The 21401-nt window shown below is 26.9% G+C and overlaps 1 protein-coding gene across 1 annotated transcript in view; it reads left to right on the forward strand.

Moving 5' to 3' along the window:
* Uck (Uridine-cytidine kinase) overlaps nt 1-21401 on the forward strand; it is a 109007-nt gene that overhangs the window by 80847 nt on the left and 6759 nt on the right. Inside the window, exon 7 of the mRNA XM_075371607.1 lies at nt 19109-19261. Coding sequence (XP_075227722.1) covers nt 19109-19251 — 143 coding nt within the window. The 3' untranslated portion in view covers nt 19252-19261. The remainder of the gene's footprint in view (nt 1-19108; nt 19262-21401) is intronic.

The following is a 21401-nucleotide window of genomic DNA, read 5'->3' on the forward strand; positions in this document are numbered from 1 at the left end:
ATCCAAATTTACATAAAAAAGCCATGAAAATGCTACTTCCCTTTGCAACCACCTATTTGCGTGAAGCTGGATTCTCAGCTGACACTTATTAAAACCAAAACAAAAAATAGTTTTCAATAAATCCATCTCCTCAATTAGATAAGAAATTTACAACCCGACTTTGAAACAGTTGTGCAAAATGAGCAACAAGAATTTCTCACTAACTTTTATCATTTACAATTAGTTTGTAATTTGATTTGTTTGTAGCTCCTATTTTAAATAAAACAACATACATTTATTTTTTGTTATTTATTTTCTGATTTTCATTTATATATTATTTTGTTGTTTATAGATAAAAATTATATTAATTAGTATTTTATATATGTAAGTTTAATTGCTAATAAAATAAAAATATGATTGTAAGTTTTTTTTTGTCAAAAAATTTAAGCTGAGGATCTGCCAGTCCCTGTAAATTTTTCTATAATTTTACTGGCCTGCCACAAAAAAAGGTGGTTGAGAAACGCTAATCTAGATAGTTCCTGGAAGATTAAAATATTTTAAAAGTTAAATATATTTTTCCTTTTACTAATAATAACATATCCTAATTATACAATTTATGTTAACTTGCGGGTTAATCCAAAAGAATGGAAGGATCTAGAAATATCCTGATTTGATTTGTTAGGTATTCAACTAATTTTTCAATGTTGCTGAATTTTCAGTTTTGGTCAACTTGCTTAGATGTTACCTATTTTGTACGAGTGGAATCATACTGGACACTATTTCTCTTATTAATTAAAATGAATAAAAAATATAAATTTCTAAATATACTGTATCATGATTCATGATCTGTTTTTATTAATTATAATAAAATTATATATATAAAACTAAAAACAATACTTTTTCAACAACAGTGGTAGACGTTAAGAAAGAAAAGATTGTATCAACTTTAAACAATGCAAAGCAATTAGCAGTGGGCTGGACCATTTTTATTATAACGACTTATTCAAAACTGGAATTGTTAATTTAAATACTTTTTTTACTTATTCATTTTTTCTGTACAGCTGAAGAATAAAATCTAAAAAATAAAAGTTTAGTTACTGTAAAATGAAAAAGAAATTTAAATATATATATATTATTAATAACGTAATAAATAATTCTTATAAGTCATTAGAAACAGTAGTAGGATGAACAAAGAAAATGAAAACCTTTCAGACTGATTTAAATAACTGTTTCAAAACTGAACATGGATTTCATAGCATAATTCTTTCACTGAATCAATAGAACCGTTCACTTTTCCATTACTCACTTTCTATTTCATGGTGTTCATAATTTTAGTGAATGCTTAACTCTATCTTAAACTGTAAAGGAGTCATGTTTTTTTTTCTGGGCTGCAGTTCATTTCAGTTACCGTTAGCTCACCACTAATAGTTAATCTGATAGGCGACATCAGAAGTTCTAAAATTCATACTGTGTATTTTCTAGACAAATGAAACGCTTGTTTTAAAAAAAAATTAATATTTTATTCGTACAATCTTTTTTGTAATTTGTTTTTTTTGGTTATTTTTTGTTACATTATAATTATACTTTATTATTATTGTACAATAATTTAAATTTTTACATTAAAATGATAAAATCTATTCAGATTTTTCTGATAACATAACTGTGATCAATTATTTAATGGAAAATATAGTGTTTTGTAATTTATTAGTAATATCTTCTTTTTTTTTTGTTATCTTTATTTTGTTGCGTTTTATCTGTTTTATAAAATATATTTAGTCTTATAAAAAGGTTTTATAAGACTTTATAAGGTTAAACATTTTGGTAATTTTGTTATTGTCTTTTATCTATTTCTTATTGTTTTTTAATTTATTTTCTATTAAATGTAGTTACTTTGAAATAGCTTTTTGAATACTTTACTTTAATGAGATGAAAATATAAGAATTAATTTCATTATGAATGAAATTTAAAAAATTATATATAATTCATATTGAATCTTAAATGTAAAATAATATCTCTTGAAGTTATTTATTAATTACAGTAATCTCTTGTTTCATACAAAGATTATGTTCTTTGCCTTCATATTACAGAACAGTATAAAAAGTTTCAATGATCTTTTTAAAAAGAGTATTGTTAATAAAAACAATGTTTTATAGCTTTGAATTGAATTAGAAGTTAAATAAGTACCTTAGAAAAACTTAAAAACTGATAACAACGAAAATAGTCTTGTAAAATTTATTTTTTATATACATTTGCATAAAAAAACTCTGTAATAATAACAGTAACAAATGGATTAATAGTTTTAAGTTGCACTCTAAGGCAGAGTTCAGAGTCAAGAATGGATTCACCCCAGAGCTCATTTATTCTTTTGTCATAAAAAAAAATATTTTGAAAAGTAATCAGTTAAGAAATAACTTTTTTTTAGTTATATTTGAATTATTCCATATATTTTTGTACTTGTTAGAATTGTATTTTGTGTATATGTACTTCTGAATATCTTATTACAATGTGTATAGAACTGCATAGGTGAAAATAATCAGTTAAAGCAAGAGATCACTGTTCTTCATTTAATTTTCTCTTATAATTATTTACAAAAATTATCTTACCTGTATTAGTTTAATGTTTTTGTCCTTTATTAATTAATATGTTTATGTTTGTGAAATAATGCATACTGTTATATCTAATAATCTGCTTTCAAGTCATAGAACATGTTTTCACTTTTTCTTTTTCTTTTTCAAAAATCCGAAGTAATCAAAAACAACATTTATTGTTATACGTATTAGATCATTTACTACAGCAGAGCGATTAACCCATTTACATAGAGGAAGGCCATATATGGTATTCCATATGTATAGTTGTTCTAAGTTATCACTGAAAATTGGGACTTGCGACTCCTAGATCACCAACATCACTTTACCAGCTGACACATAAGTTTTGAACTATTTTGATTGGTGAATCTGGATGTTTCCACTCAAGACTTTACCGTTTTGATTTGGGCTCGAGATGGTGTATTAATGTTTCATCACAGGTTATTATACAATCTAGAAAATTATTACCTTTTGCTTCAAACTGTTCTTTGAGCTCGGAACAAATGCGAATCCGATCTTTATGGGCTTGAGTCAGTTATATTGGAAACCATCTCGAACATGTTTTGTGATAATTCAGCACGTCATGAATGTCATTGAATCCAACACGTAATATTACATAAACAGCAATTTGAGAAATTTTGACTTGCCTGTCTTCATGAATAAGATCATTTATGCGATTTTGTAGCATGGTAGTCGAAACTTCAACTGGTCTTCCAGAGCGATGGAGATCAGTCACACTTGTTCTGCTCAAATTAAACTGTTCCATCCACATAATATATGTTACTGCAGATTAAACACTTTTCACCAACTGTTTCAACATTCTTGAGTAAATTTCTGCCAATTTCACACCTTCTGATATCAAAAATCTTATCACTGAACATTACTCTTCCAGTGTACAGGTTTCAAGCTGAGCTGACATTATGAAATCAGCAGAAGAGGTTACATTTAGATTTATTATGATTGAATAATTGTGTTTTCAAGGTTGCCAACTTGATCCTCTAAAAGTTTCATTGTCATTGAATAAACCGTTATTCTCCACATCAATTTGTCTCATTAATTATTTAATTTTCCTCATATTAGCTGTAATCTTTATTTTAATAACTTTTTTAATTTGTGAAAATTAATCATTGTATACAAGTATATTATGTAAAAATTATAGTTCGTATATATTGTGTTAACAGTTAAAAAAATTTAAACCAGTAAGATTTATTCTTTTTAAAATTATTATTGTCAGCATTTATTTTTACAAATTACTTCAGTTTATACAAATTATATTTCTTCTCATTCACCATTGTTTGAAGTGGGTGATTCTAATAAACACATCCAACTTGCAGAGAATTTGGGGTAGACTACATTACATTTTGTTATTATCATGAAAGTAGACTTAAAAGTCATATTACTTGGATGGGGCTATTAAAGCCATTAGGATGTCTAGATAGCTGTGCATTTTCACCTATGACTTTGTAGAATACTTTAGAAGCTTGAAATGAAAAAAAAAATTTATTTTAAATCGTGTTAAATTTATGAAATAAATACGTGAAGAAAGTATATACATATATGTACACTTTTTTTATTTTAATTTGTTGGTTCTCAATAATATGGAAATCTTCCTACATTTATTTTACAATATTTTTGCAAATCAAATCAACATTTATCCTACTATGAAGTATTTGCGTCAAAAATAATAGTGGTCAGATAATATCATTTATCAACAAATCTGAATGTATTATATATATATATGTCCAATGGTCAGGCTGAGAAAATGTTCCCCGACTGCTGCATCTTATATTACCAAAATTGCTTCATTTTTTTTTAATAAAGTTTACTAGTACATAATTTTGAGTAAATATGCATTGACCAGCAGAGTGGTGGCAATTTGTTTTTCCCCCCTCAAAGTATGTTGTAGAATTATTTCCATAGATTATATGAGTATCTGACTTGTTTTCTAGCATCTGTTTACATTATTGGTTGATTTGATAGTAAATACAATTTTTAATAGCATATAGGATTTCTATGAAATAGTGTAACATGCATTGGAACTTCACAAAATGAATTCAAATGTGTCTAACTTACCTTTATGCTTCACCACTTCAGTGATATTTTATCATTTCATACTATCCTACAATGTTTCAGTGTTAAATGTATATCTACTGCTGTCTGTTTCCACAAAGATACACCTGTTGTCGATTTTAATATGTTGGAATCTGGCTGTTATACACTCATGACTCATAATAGATGCTAGACCCTCTTTAATGTTTGTTTTGATGGCTTCCATTATTATGCTAATCAATCTTTGGAATAATTTAAAAGAATTCTTGATTGTTTGCAAATTCACTGTTAAGAAAATACACCAAAATCCCAATGGTATTTGTATGCTCATAAGATGCTTTTATTGGCTTCCACTGCAAAAAAACACTGCCAACAATTTTGTGAGACAGCATTATAATACTATATTACTTTAACATTAATATACACATTTCTCAAATATGTTATTCCAGTTGGCTAGCATGCAAGTTATCAGCTGTATTGATATCATTGTAATTGATCTGTAAATGAAAATGAACTGCCTTTAGGAATATGTGATTTCTCAGAAAAATTTCTTGCTGTTATTATTTTTACACATCAGAACAGGTTTTTAACAAAACAAAATCGTTTCCTGTTAATGCAGTACTACTCAAATCTCTTTACTACTTGATCGCGATTTTTTTTCTTCAAATTTTTCACTTAATATAGATAGTTTGTTAACTTATTATCGTCAAAACCTGGCCTTGTGCATTTATTTGATAAACAGCATGCATTTTGATTTTTTATTTATAAAATTATCAGTCTGTTAATGTGTGTTTTCAAGTATAAAAAAAGTGTAAAAGTATAGTATAAAAAAAATTAAAATATTGAAAATGATTGACAGTTTTATCTTAAATAACAACTAAAATGTTATGTTTCTTTAATTTTTGTTGATTTAATGGTAATTTTTTTTGTATGCTTAATTAAACATCTACTTAAGGCTGATTTCATTCCTGATAAACTTTTTTTCTTATTATGTATAATTTTATTTTTAATTCATTGGAAGCGATTATGATTAATTTTATTTTAAACAATTGATGTAGCAATATTAATAGTAGTAATAATTATAATCATCATCAATATTATTATTATTATTTATAAAGTTTTTTTCATATGTAAATGCATGTTCCATTGGACATGTTGGTAATGATTTTTTTATTTATGTTTTTCATGAAAATTATCATCTTCATAAATTAAAATATCAGTTTTGTATTGCTTACCAGTTATGAAAAATCTGTGTAGAACAGAGCATGACAGTGAAATAAGAAATTAATTCATCCCATTTTGAAATTGGATTTAATACAAATTTTGTAATTTGACAATTTTTTAAATTTCTGGGGTTAAAAATTATTTTGAGCAGTCTCTTTTAAAAAAATAATGTAATAATATAAATCCTGTTATTTATAACCTTAGTTATAATTTTAGTTGTCTAAAGAAATGATCTCAAGTCAACACACCTTACTTACTGCCTAATGTATCTAAATATTTATTTTTATTTTTGAATTATCTACTTTAATTAAACTTAAGTGTCATGCAGTGATAACTGCTTTATTCTCATACATCACATTCTGTAACAAAATGTTGCAGTAATAATTTATTACATCCATTTTCTTGAAAGGTGGAAAATTTTGTATTTGTATGCATTAAGTGTCAAATAAAATTGCATGTGTAATTTGATACAGTTTATAAATAAATTTTACTTATATATTATTTATAAGTATGTCACTTAGCATTATATTAATTTTCTTTTATTCATTTAAATATTAATTTTTATGAGAAATTGGTGGATATTTTCATTATTATGTAATTATATTTAGCATGTGATAGGTTAGTTAGTAAATTTGTATAAGTTGATTTTAAACTACCATTAGTGATGTGCTAGTCAGGTATAATTAGGGCTTTTAAGAAAAAGTTTGGTTTATGTCATTAAGATTGACTGGTAGTCCATTCACAGACAAAACCACTTTATGACACACACATATTGTACTGATCTAGCAGACTGATACTGGCTAAGCTGTTATTACATTTCACAAAATTGCCGTGTGTTCTAATTCCAGTTGGGCTTTTAATTTTTTATACATATAAAATTTCCATTATATATTTACTTATGTAAGCTTCAAATTTGTGTAGTAGAGAATTCAAGTAGTGATGACTTCATTATTAAGCAAATAACAGGAAACTAAGCAGACTATATACAAACTTTTGCCGACTTAAATGTTTCGCAATAAATGTTCCAAATGTCCACCTTGAGTATTGAAGAAGGCATCATCAACTTGTTTCTTCATATTCATTGCAACTTTCCTTAAAGTTGCTGTACTGATGTCTGTATATTATCATTTCATTCATATTATATATGTACTTTTGTTATGTTAGTGTGTAAAAAATTAGCAAGCTTTAAACCTTCCAGATGAAAAGAACAATGTTATTTCTTGCCAATGAATGATTATTAATTGAATCTTTTCCTCATTATAAATTTGTTACAACTATTTTAATGAAAATACTTTACATATTCTAAAAATAGTAATTTTTTTACAAGAATTCCCAGTTATTTTTCAATCAAATAAACTGCAATAAGTTTTTATATTTAATTGTGAGACATAACTTAAAGTTGATTTCAGTACTACTTTTGTAGTATCTTGCACACAGGCCCCATTAATATTTTTTCTGCCTGTCTCTTCTTGATTGTATTATGTTTTTTACATTAATTATTTCTAAAATTTCAAAAATACATGATTAATTCTTAGAGAAAAAATCCAATTTATATCTACTACTTAAAATGTTAATTATGTATTGCATCTACTCAAGATGTAGGTATTACATTGTTTAATATATTAAACCTACATAAATGTTTATTATCTTATTTACTTCCAAATAAAATATAAACATTTTTATTATTTGTTTTAAATTATTCTGGAAAAAGGAATTATATAACATATGCATGTTTTTGTTCTACTTTCTTTTATTTTTAATGAAAAATCTTTTACTAGAGCTAGTCATTGGAATGTTTTTTAGTTTTAGTGGGGTCATTTTGATTAAAAAATTGGAGAGGCAGCATGTTTAAGTTACTAGTATTCAGTTACGTTAAGCTGTGCCCTAGTACCAACAAAGTTAAGCTAGGAATACCTTAACCTGGTTTTGGCCCAGTCACCATTACATTTTCTTAATTTTATCTTTGATAAATCTCTTTTCATCTAGTCAATTTATTTTTTTTTCACTGTATAATTTTTATTAATTATAACTGTATTTTTTTAATCAATTTACATTGGCATGATTTTTATAAAATAATAACTTAGTGTCATTATTGTTCTAGTGTTGAATTATTAAGCAGTCTGCCCTAAAAACTATTTACCTAGATATTCCACTAAATATGTTTACCAACATGTAATGAAAGACATTTTTTATGGTAAAATGTACATTTTGTTTATTTATATAAAAAGTATACATTTTGTCCCTAATATTGAAAAATTCAGTTTACCATTTTATTATTTTAATTGTTATTTTTTCCAATTCACCTCATCAGATTGCAGAAGTGTCAAAATTTTAAAGCTCTATTCCACTTGTACTGCTTTTAACTTGCATTTAACATATTTAATATAGTAATTTACACTTGCATTTTTTTATTGAAAAATGTAAAAAGTTATTTCTTAATTTTTTATTTTAAATTATCTTCTGGGGGTTTGAAATGCCAAATTTTTTATTTAATTCCATTTCTTGCTGCCACATAGGAAAAACCATAAAATATTCTTATTTGTACACAAAATGTCATGCATTTTCTTATTGTATTTCCATTTTGTTGGTTTTTATCACTGATAATTTTTTTTAAACTTGCTCATTATTATTTTCTGAAAATGAGTTAATCATTGTGTTTTTGATAAAAATTACAGTCATCGTGAATTATATTAAGGCAGAATAATCTAGTGTTAAATGGATAAATGTTAAAAGTAGCATCTCTTAATAGATCTTTAAATGTTTTCTCTCCGGAATTCCAGTCTTAACACTAGGATTATGATCCATTTTCTCAAATTAAATTCTTTTTTTTTTTAAGTATTACTTTTAAACATAATCCGTGTATGGATTGATTGATGATCCTGCTCTTTACCCTTCCCCTTTTCTACTCCTACATGCTATCTACATTGGATGAAACCGAGGAAAATTATGTCCTCCCATCTTGAGTTAATCTACAGTGTCACTCTGGTGGATGAAACACTATTGTGGTTTGGTTAGGAGGCAACTCTATCCATGGGATTGTTTAAGAATTCTTGTTAAATATTTAAAGTTTGTGAAAAATAATCTTAAATAATGGGCTATGGTACCTATTAGGCAAAATCAGGTTAAGACTTACTTTTCCTAAAATCTATACCTTAATATTTATAAAGTTAACTAATAAAAATAAAATTGATTATTTGATTTCAGACTGATATACTTAATTATAAAGAATTTTTCTTGTTAAATATGATCAATTGTATTTTTAATGAATAATCTTAAGTTATATGCATTTAGAAAGTCTGATTTTCTGATTAATATGTATAAAAATAAATGTGCCTCTTATATACCATTAAAAGAGATAATTCACAATTGATTTATATATATATATATATTTGTATATATATACAAATTGTATATTTTTATATATAAATATATATATATATATATAAATTTTTATAACTTAATGTGAAAGTTATATTGCATTTCTATATACCTTCATAAAATCCAATTAATTCAATAAACAAGTTGATTCAATTTATGTGTGAGTATAGTATTTTCTAATCCTTTTTAACTTATAATACTTTGTTTATTTGAAAAATATTTCTTATTCACTGTTAACTAGAATATTCATGAGTTTTTCAAACATGTTTCATGTGTAATGATATCCCAATGATGTTTATCTTTGTTCAAATAAATATATGGTGTTATATACAAAAGATCAGTTTTAAAAAAAAGTTGCTCTGTTTACACAAAATCATAATTGACCAAAACAAGACATATTTTTTAATGCTAATTATAAATCTTTTAACAACTTTGATTAGAAGATATAAATAATTTTTTTTTTCTAATTCAATTTGTCAAAATTGTTAATTCTTCTAAATAAACATGTAAACACTTAAAAGAGTTATTGGAGATATTTAAACGTTTTTATTTTTTCTTAATCAGAATTACATTGTAACCTATATATTATCACTATTATTATTATTGCCAAAAAAAATTTGTTATTGCTAACTATTGTACGACCAGAATGTTATGGTAGCACTGATTTGATAATATTTCACATTTATCATCATGGTGCCATATTCTATTACTAACTACTGTAATGTTAGAACTTGTGAAACTGTTTATTACACAAATTATAGTTACGCATGGCACAAAACTGGCATTGAATTATCAGTGCTACCGTACTGTTCTGGCTGTTCCGTACTATTATTTACGTGACTGACTTTTATATTGATAATTTTTGCCCAGTGTCAATTTTATATTATACAATAAGCATATTTACAACTTATTCCATTTATTATTATTATTATTATTAGTTAATAGTATTCATAGTTTTGAATATATATATATTTTTTTTTATAACAAATTTAAACTGAAATTTTTATAAGCATTAATAATATATATAAATTTGTATTCACTTTCTCACTTTTATATATTTTTATTCCTGTTTTTAGAATATTTTATAAGAATTGTTCTATCACAAATCACATGTCACCTTGTTTATGTACTTTTTAACCTGTTGTTTTTCATTTCATTTTTTAATTTTATATCATTATACTGTTAATTTTATTTTTTCTCTTGTTAGAGCTACATCACTTGGAACTAAATTATTTTTATGTGATATTAATTACAATTTTTAAATTTTAGTTGTTAGTTTGATTTATTTGAAAGCATTCATCTAGTCCATTTAAATTCATTTTTATTCCTTTTTTATATAAAACAAACTCTTGGTTGAATCTTTTTTTATATATTATGTTCAGTAAAACTTAAGTTTATTTGGTTTAAATAGAACTAAAAGTAATCCAGATAAACAGTAATCTAGTAGTATATTCTTTTTCTGTAACTATGCTTTTTTTTGTACTTGAATTATAGTTATACTTTATTCAACCTTTCTACTGCATAGTTTATCAATTTTTGATTTATCTCTACTCTTCCTTGACTAAATTTCACATTTTTCTCTTGTCAATAATTCTCTTATACCATCCTCATTTTTCTCCCATATACCCTTGGTCTCTTTCTTTTTTTGTTTGGTTTCACAGTATAACCTTGTAATGATCACTGTGCAATTTTTCTGCTTTCTTGCCTTCTTTATTTCTGTAGCACAAAAAGATCTATCCTTATTCTTCTGAACTCCCCAATAAGAGCCATTTGTTTTTTAGTATTCCATGCTTCTGAATTCATTCTCTCTTTTTCTTTTAAGTTTAATCTGTTTTCCCAGTCACTGACCTGCAGTTGTTCTTGTCAAATTTCATAAAGAAATTTATGAAGTCATGCTGTTTGAATAATCTTTTTTTCAAATGAATAAATGTGTGAGTTTATTGTTTTAAATAAAAGTGACGATGTTTGCTGCAGTCATTAGCTATGAATGCTGTCATCATTCGGTAAAAAAGCACTTGAGGTTGTTAACTTTGGTGATTTATTGTAACTAGTTATTGCATGTTATTTAACTCATTGACATCATTAATTCACACCTTTTAATTTCCAATATCCTACTTATTGAAATATTCCAAATCTTGCAGACTCATCATTCTGTTAGGATTAAGACGTTTTCTGCGCTTTACCCAGTACTCTAAATAAATTTTTCTTTAAATTCATTTATTAATACATATATATATATATAAAATTATATATATATATATATATATATGGGTATGGGTATACGTATGTGGGTTACACTATATATATAGTGGAACCCTCTTATTCAATCAAATGAAAATCATACAGTCAACCATTAATTAAAAAATGCATTATAAAATGTGCATTGTGAAGATTTGTGTATACATGATGTTTCACAAGGAATCTACAAACTTTACAGGCATATTCCGCTTATCAAAACAATTAGTTGTAAGTCGCATAGGTGGATCTTCTTGAAACTCCCTGCGATATTGTCTTTGTACTTCTGCCACATATTCATACTTCCAGTGGCATTTTAAAATAAATTCTCTTTTTAAAAAAGTTAATCTTGGTCCACTATTTATTTCCAGTTAATTACACTCTGAAAAGTGTATAATTAACTGAAAGAAAAATCAGAGAGTTTACATTGTATACATTTTTTGGAACACTTTTATTTATTTTTAAAAATAATAATGTAGAATGTCTAATTTTTTATTTTAATTTTTAATGAAAGTTTAATACTGGCATGAAATAATTTCATGCTACCATGTTTTTATTAATATCTTAAATTATTGCATACATGTTTTACCTCTTCACATAAGCTTTTTAATTCCCATTCCATAATAAGAAAGACAGATCTTGTTTTACATGATTCATTTTAATGGATAAAATATTAAAAATTAAATATGCTGTCAGACTGGGTAATTAATGCTAAGCAAAACAAAAAAATTAATGAATTTCCAAGTAAATGTCATTCAGCATAGAATGTAATCAAACAGAAAAAGATATTGCAGTTCAGCATACTGTTATATCTTTCATCTATTTAAAATACAATTTTATGTTGTTTTAAGGAAATTTATAAAATGACTAATCTGTTAAAATACTAATTTTAATTCATTTTCTGTATTTTGTTTGTTTTTTCTTAAAATCTGATCAGGATATTGGATTTAAAAAGATTTAATCTCGTTAATTCGATTATAAATAATTTTTTGAAGTTTGTTTCTGGCCATTAAGAATATGCTAAACACATTTTTGTGCAGTTAAATCAACTATTGTTGGTATTACTACAATATTTTAATTTATTGACTTGCATCATTACCAAAGAGTACAAGTGATTATAGTTGTTTTTGTTGCCATTTAATATATGTCACATTTTGAAACTAACAATGACATGAGTGAAGCAAGTAGAGTAGAGTAGTATTGAAAAAATATATGCATCAAGCATAATCTTATATTTTCTTTTGGTCAGAATGTAAAAAAATGTTTATTGACTGCTATTTTAATAAGCTTTGTGCGCACAATTTGCAGGCAGTGCTTGCATTTTATATATACAGTTTCTGACCTAAGTTTATATAAAAAGGGGAAAGAGCACAATTAGTTAATATTATTCATTTCTTTTATTTTAACAGTAAAAAAATTTAATATAAAGTGCAAGAAATGAAATCTTTTAAGTTAGAGATAAAAAAAAAGCAGCACTGTTTCTGTAGTATTCCATATTGTTGTTATTGATTTTTTCATTTGTAATTATTGATTGCATTTTATATTTTTATATTCCTTTAACTGTTCAACTTAGTGGTATTAATAAAAAGCTTCATTTTCATATGAACAGCTAATGAATGATACCTTCATATTCTACAAGCATATTGGTATATTTGTTTTTAGATGGGCAGTTGTACAGGATTCCTTGCCAGTCAGACCATATCGCATTAAATACAACCCCATTCTAAAGATATTTAGAAATTTTATTGATTTATATTAATGTCTTTGTATCTTAACAGATATTTTAGAAAAATCTGTTTCTTCTGTATGATCCTGAAATCCAGATAAACAAAGTTTTACTGTGTTTAAAATTGAATGATAATTTACAGTTTATCTATTTTGGACTAGATGCATGTATAAACACTTACTTACTTAATTCTATTGTTATAAATAGTAAAAAAATTACCAGGTTTATATTCTTAAAAAACCAAAAGAATTTAAAACTAGAAGAGTTACTGTACTTATAAATCTGCACAAGTGTTGGTTGGTGAATTTTAGTTTGTTTTTTTTTGTTTTTCGTAATAGCAGTGTTTTTGTAAATTTTTTTATTTTACTTTATTTTTGTTTAGCACAAATTTTTGTTTTGTTATTTTTTTTAAATTTGTTAATGATTATAGGAGTATAGTTTTTTTTAAGTCTGTAATCTCCATTGATTTAATGTAATTAGATTTAATCATTTATTATATTTGTATTATTATTGTCATTGTTGTTTAGAATAAAAGATTTTTTAGGATACGAAGGTTAGAAGTGATGTATAGATTTCAAAAAATAGAAGAATAAATTAAATAATAAAAGTTTTAAGTAAATTGCATTATTTGAATTCCTTTAATTTTACTGTTTTATAATTTTTAATTATAATATATACATATATAGTACATTTATATATTGATCAAATTTTAATATATTTATTAGTTTTTATGCTCATGAATGAATGCAAGGGTGGAGTTTTGTTAATACATTTTTATTTCATTAGGAATATCTCTCTTTTCTTATAGAGATACTAGCCGACATGGCAATGCTTCACTATTGCTAGATTTGAGAAATATATAGATTAAACGAACACAAATGAAAGTTTGATGAAAAATTTAAAAAACTGAACATTACGGAATATTACAAAATTTAACCTTTCCTTTTTCCCCTCTTCCAATCTTCTTACCCCTTCCCCTCTTTCCATTTTTCGCAAAAATATTTCTTTTCATGTAACTAATATATATTCTGAATATGAGCCAAATCAGACCATAAATACAATTTTTTGAAATACCTCAACTCCCACGCCACTTAGCAGGTTGAAACTAATTCAGAAACCTTCATGGGCGTGTGTTTCGTGAAGCTCATGAAAGTTTCATCACAATTGGATGAATGGTATAGGAACGCATACGGGACAAACAAACATTGATTTTTTGTTTATATATATATATATATAAAGATTATTCAATTTCATCTTAGTTATTTAAGATTCTGACTGGTTTGAGAAAAAATGGGTTATAAAAAAATGTATATCAGGAATATTAATCAGAAACAACAAAGTTTAAAATAATAGCGTTTTTTATGTATATGAAATTTTATATAATACTATGTACTGTTCTTGATGTATGTACTGTTCTTGCTTTATTTGTCAATTGTGAATTGAGTTCCCTTTGATGTTCAGAAGTAATGAAAATCACTGAATGCAATCAGAATATGTGATAGGTGTGAAAGGAGATCAGATTTATGTTTGTTACAAGCATCTGTTATTTGAACAGCATGCAGTGTAGATTGATTCTGTCAGTGTTGTTGATTTTCAAACTTCGCTGTAATTTTTATAATCAATTCAGATTCTAAGTTCATCAAAGAGAATTCACAGAAATAATCAACTCTGTAATCAGGTATACACATTCATCTTGATTCTAAAAAAAAAGTTAAAAGAATCTTCTTTGCTGAAAGCTACATTTTGAGTATTTTCATGTTGGGGTATGATTTGTGGCAGTATGTTTTCCCAGGGTCACAATGTTGAACCTACCTTTCATCATCTATTACTTATTTAATCCTCTCTTCATCTATTTTGAGAATATCAATTTCTCCTCAATTGATCATTAGTCATAGCCCTTGTCCAAAACACATAGCCAACCAAAATTTCTTTTACTTCATCCTTTCGTGGCCCTCTTTGCTTATACTTTTTTCCACTTTAACTGGTATCTTTTCATGTAGCACAGTGATTTGACTAGTTAAAACTACATTTCTTTATAATCTCTGTATTGTTTTCAAATTGTTTCATATTGACTTATATCAAAGCCTTGTTTCAGATTTTATCCTTTTGGCTTTGTTTTTTACTCATAATATTTCCACAATGTTTGGATTGTACTATTACATTTTTTCTTTGCATTCCAATACTTAAAACGATATGTTTTAAGTGTTCCTATGAAATTGTAGTTGCATACTGCTTACTTGTTTTTTTTAAATAGCTTCTGCTTTTTAGTACAATCTTTATTGTGGCCGTTGGTTGCTTGGTCTAATATTATTATTTATGTTGGCATCAGGTTTCCTTTTTTCTACTAAAATAACTCGTAGGTGTTCAGAGATCTGTTTCACTAAACACCTCTATTTGTGAGACTGGTTTTTTGTTGACATCTGTTATTTTTAATTTAAAGAAATTAATTTTTAACTAACTTTATAAAAAGGAGGTAGTTCTCAGTTCAACCTACATATTTTATTTTGTCTTCAAATCTCTTCACTAGATAAACTGATTTTGTTGATTTTTTTTCTTGTAGAAGATTTTTTCTAGTGACCTTGAAAGTATTTTTCATTTTTGTCATCATTGGTATCTGATTATTGTCACATAATGAAGTACATCACTATTTGTCTTTTATATATTCAAAGCACTTTCTTAGAAAAATAGATGGTAGTCTATTCTTTACATCATTCCTCTGTATTTATTTTGTTATTTCAGTTCAAGACACAAATTTTTTATGTTTAATTTCTTGTAAATGATTTTTACTTCCTTGTACTTCATACAAGGAAGTGTAATCGCGAAAAATTTCAGATTTCAACAGAAATATTTTTACTTTGACCAGTTTCGGTGTGACGTCTGTATGTACATATCTATCTCGCATAACTCAAAAATGGTAGCTGTTTTGGATTTAACCCTTGTTGAAATTTAGGATTTAGGACTGCTGTAACATCTAATTGTGCACCTCCCCTTTTGATTACAATCGACTTGACCAAAAGTGTCCAAAATCCAAAACATTTGAATTTGGACTTTTTCTTAACTACAGTAATAAGCCCTCATTGAGAGCTTTTCAACGATGTATCATAAGTGGTATTTATTTTCATTGGTTACAGAGTTATAACCAAATAAAAGTTTAATTAATGAAATATTTGGATCTTACAAAGGGATGGCACAACGGTTCAAATCAGACTTCATCTCATTTTTTTAACAATTTTTTTAATTTAAATATATTGATTTATTAATTATTAACCTCTGATTGTAAAAAAAGTTTTACAATAAATAATAATTCAATAACAATAAAAAAAAAAAACATAACAAAAAATACCTTAAGTTATTAATGAAATAAAAATTTATGTACTTTTCATATTTAAAAAATTTGTATATGTAATGCGTACAAGGAAGTATGTGGTGTCCATATCAGATTTTTTTTACAGTTGCTAAAATCTAATTATTAAAATGATTTTAAAAATGAATTATTTTATACATTTATTAAGACTATGAATAATGCAGTCTAGGTTTGGAAGTTACTTTGAGTAATTTTTGAATGCTCCTTTAAAGTAATTTACCTTTCAGAGAAATAAGGAATCTTTTTGTAATTTATATACGAGGCATATTCATAAAGTAAGGGCCGTCGGCTGATAATTAAATATTAGTGGGTCTGAATACAGTTTCACACATGCAGGGCCATCTATCGACCATTTACAAAGCCACTGCATTTGGTGTTTTGATTTCATAGTAATTTGCCTGCTGGGGAATGCAGATCGCAATGTCCGCAACAATCGTTTCTCCGTCCAGTTGTGAATTGCGCACTGTGATTTGATTTTTGTCTGCAAAAGGATCTTCAGCTGCTGAAATTTGTCAGGAGTTGTGCCTAATGTATGAACCTACATTAATGAGTGAAGGAAAGGTTAGACAATGGAGTCAAGTAAAAATGGCCACACAAATGTGCGTGTCGAAGAGTGGCAGGCCCAGTATTCAAGACGGACAAAATCGTTGAACAAATGATCCAAAAACTGTGATGTGATCTGCAATTGATGATTAGTGCCCTGGCTGATGAATTTCCGTATGTTGGATGCACCTCTATCTACACAATTGTCACAGAAAAGCTCGTATATCACCGATTGTGTGCAAGGTGGATACCGAAAATACTCGCCGACCAACACAAAGAGCAAAGAATGTACAGTGGGCAAGCATTTTTGGACCACTATCAACAAGGTGGAGACCACTATCAATGTAGGTGGTTTTCCTACATTGTTACAGGCGATGAAACGTGGATATCCTTTACCAATACAGAATCAAAACATCAGTCAATGCAGTGGCACTATTCAAGTTTCCCAAAACTGAAAAAGTTTAAGCCGTCTCCATATTCAAGTTGAAAAATGTTGGCTACCATGTTTTGGGATGAAAAGGTCATCATTTTGATTGATTTCATGGAACATGGATCAACAATTACAGCTAATGTGTACTGCAAAACGCTAACCAAATTGAGATGTGTGGTCCAAAATCGATGACATGGGAAACCGTTGTCCGGCATAATACTCCTTCATGACAACGCATGTCCTAACACCGCTGCCTTAACCAAGAAGAAGATTCAAGATTTTTGTTGGGAACTTTTTGACCACCCTCCATATAGTCCCAACCTTGCACCTAGCAACTACTTTCTCTTCTTGCATTTGAAAAAGTGGCTTGGTGGACAGCGGTTTGAATACAACGAGGAATTCAGACTGCCATTGTCAATTGGTGCAGCATTACGAAAAGAACTGAATGGAAATTATGTAGAAAATTAAAGTAGATATGTAGTAAATTAAAACTGTAAGTAAAAACCTCGTCAGTTATTTTAATGACCAAACAGTCCTTACTTTATGAATATGCCTTGTATTATATTGAATATTTGGAATGTGTATGATTCAGTATTTGTGTTATTGTAATATACAAAACATTCGATTAAGTTCATTCACTTGCATACTGATAATCATACACTTAGTTACAGCTTCCAATCATGATTTATTTAAACTGAACTTTCAAGATGTTAATTACTTTTGTATCCTTTGATGTTAAGAAGATTTAAAGTGAAACTCTGCCAGTACTATATTCATTATACTACAGTGTTACTGTTATTCATTGAATGAATAATTATTGTCTAATGTGGACAAATATCATTGTAAAAATAATGAACTTAGTTTTGTCTTCAAATTAATAAGATGAAATTTTGATAAAATTATAATTAATAAGATGTAGAAATCTGCTGAAGATTTAAAATTTTTGAAGTCAGACTTTAAGCAGAGTTGTCATTTATTTTCTGTTACTTTTAATTACCCAGGATGCTGTTTACACTATCTCATTTGGGAACTTGTATGTATAGTTTATACACTTTTAATGTTTAATTTTTACAACTACGTTCCATGTAGTTTATTTCCTGAGAATTGCATTTTCATCCTAACTTACAAAATTTGCTTGTTAATGTTAGTTCCCTGTATTACTATTGTTACTAATTACTGTATTGTTAACATGCAGTATTGTAGTGCTTGCATTCAAATATTACTCTGAAAAATGCAGCATTTTACTGCTTGTGTCTCACAGGTAATAATATGTTTCATTGATCACCTTCAAAATAAAATAGAAAATCTACTGAATGACAGGAAATAAAAACAAAAATTTTACTAGAATTTCATAATATTAAATACAGTGTAAATCAGAAAATATTAAAAAAACAAATTTAAATATTTAGAATTCTGCTTCTGTGAGTTAGAGAAAATTGTAAGGTGTTACAATATAAAAAAAATATAAAATATAAAATAAATATATTTTATAAAAATATAAAAAATTGTGATGATATTCAATATAAAAAAAATTCTATATTTTTTTCTGAATTGTGATTAAGAGTTTGACTTAATATGTTTTTGTTATTTTACAGTGGCCATTGATCTGATAGTTCAGCGCATAAAAGATTTTTTGAATAAACGAGTTCGTGATGAAAGCACAAGTACATCTTCTCCAATACATAAACCTCTTAGTAGAACAGGTAGTGGAGATAATCAACGCACATGCCTACATTAATATGAATAATGTAAGTTTTTAAATATAAACTAAGTACTTGTAGATTTATCATTAATTATTATTATTATTATTAATAATTAGTTCAAAAATATATATTATATATTAAGCATATAAAATCACTAGTGCTTTGTAAATATGTCTGTTTAAATTTCTTAATGTTGTTATTATTCAATGATAAATGTTTATTTTATTTTCTGAAATTAGTTCTTGATAGAATAGTAAAAGATAATGTTATATATATATATATATATATATATACACATAACATTCATGTATGTATAAAATGTATTTTGTAGTTTATATGGATTGTATAACTCTCTTGACAGTATAAAATTATAACACCAAAAATTTTAATTTAAAAATTTATCACAATATAGTTAAATATTTAAACTTACAGTGATTAAAATAACTAGAAGAGACTCATTTAATTTTTATTTCTTATCTTGATTGCATGTATCTTGATTATATACTTTATTAATAATTTAGAAATTTTAATCATTTGTGGATACTGAGTAAAAGTTGAAACTAGATCTCTTTAGATATGTGATGGTTCCCCTTCATATCTGAGATATTCCAGATTATCTCATAATGTAGCATCCTAGAAAATGAAGGATATGAAGTAAGGATAAAATGGCAGTGGCTGATCTAACGGATGTTTCAAAAAGGACGCAACCCCTTTCTTTGAAGATGTGAATTTATTACAAAAATATTAATGTTAATGAAATATTTATACAATAATATTCAAATTACCTTTAATAAGTTTACTGTAGGTCCAAAATGATTTCCTGTGATCCCAATTCAGGTTTTTACACGTTTCAGTATATTGCTGTCACTTTTCGTGATGTTTGCTCAGTATCACAGTAAAGTTTGAAATCATACTTTCAATGTTAGCCTTCAATTAGTAAGTTTATGAGGATTGCTTTTAAAATATACACTTTTTAAATACCCCCAGAGGAAAAAGTCTGCGGGTGTAAGATGTGGGGATCTTGCAGGCCACAACCCTTTTGATATCAAACAAAGGCCAAAAAATTCCTGTAATGTATCCAGTGTTTCATTAGCAGTATTTAAATCTAACATGGTAATAAACTGTTCGATTAAGCTGTGATAAACCACACCAACTACAGATTTGTCAAAAAATAAACATCCTATTACACTATGTCAGGATATTGCACGCCAAACACCAATTTTGTGTGCTTGTAATGGTCGCTTATGAAACACATGAGGATTTTCAGCGCTCCATATTCAGCAGTTTTGGCTGTTAATGTAGTCATCCAGGTGAAACCATGTCTTGCCACTTAAATAAACATGATCAAAAATTTCAATACCGTTGTCATCAACAAGAGAACAAAACCAACAATACTGTAAACGTTTACCATGATCTAATTCTTTCAGTTCTTGAACAACACTGATGCAGTATGCATGCGATCATAATTTTTAAGTAGCCCTGAAAACTGTAGATAGTGAAAGCCCAGCCTATGAAGATTTTCTGAGCCAGCCTGAGTGTGATTTTCTGGGTGAGTGTATCAAACATTCTTTCCCATCCTCCAGAACTTCTACTGTTTAAACTCATGGTCAACCTGTACTTTTCTGATCATGCACTTTCTCTCTATCATGAAATTTATTAATCAAGTGCGATATTGTCAACTTATTAGGAACTGAAGAATTGGAAAATTTTATTCCAGTCTCAATAATAAACACACATTCATCCTTGCAAAACGACATAGTTAATACAATCGAGATGAATATATACTAGATATAGCACTAGTACATAAGAAGGGCATTTCAGCTGTTACAAGCTGCTAACCTTGAGTACAGTGTTGCCAGGTGACATGCAGGGAGAAGTGAAATTTACCTATGTATGATTTCTACCTTCTTAATCTTAGGGTTGCATTCTTTTTGAAACACCCGTTATTATTAAACTAATTCTCTTATCCACAGAAGTTAAAGAATGCTGGGTATAGTGTAATAATTTCATACTGTTGGATTTTTTTTTTAATTGGTGTTGAGATGACCATAGTAGTATAACTACTTAAAAAAAAGATAATAATTTTTGTGTGGTTAAATGAAAAACAAATCTTATTTATTTAGTTCTTGATTTATTAACAATTGTATTATAGTAATTTTTGTAGTAATGCCATTCTGAGGAGTAT

The sequence above is a fragment of the Lycorma delicatula genome, chromosome 7 (genome assembly GCF_047948215.1).
Source record: "Lycorma delicatula isolate Av1 chromosome 7, ASM4794821v1, whole genome shotgun sequence".
NCBI classification, from domain to species: Eukaryota; Metazoa; Arthropoda; class Insecta; order Hemiptera; family Fulgoridae; genus Lycorma; species Lycorma delicatula.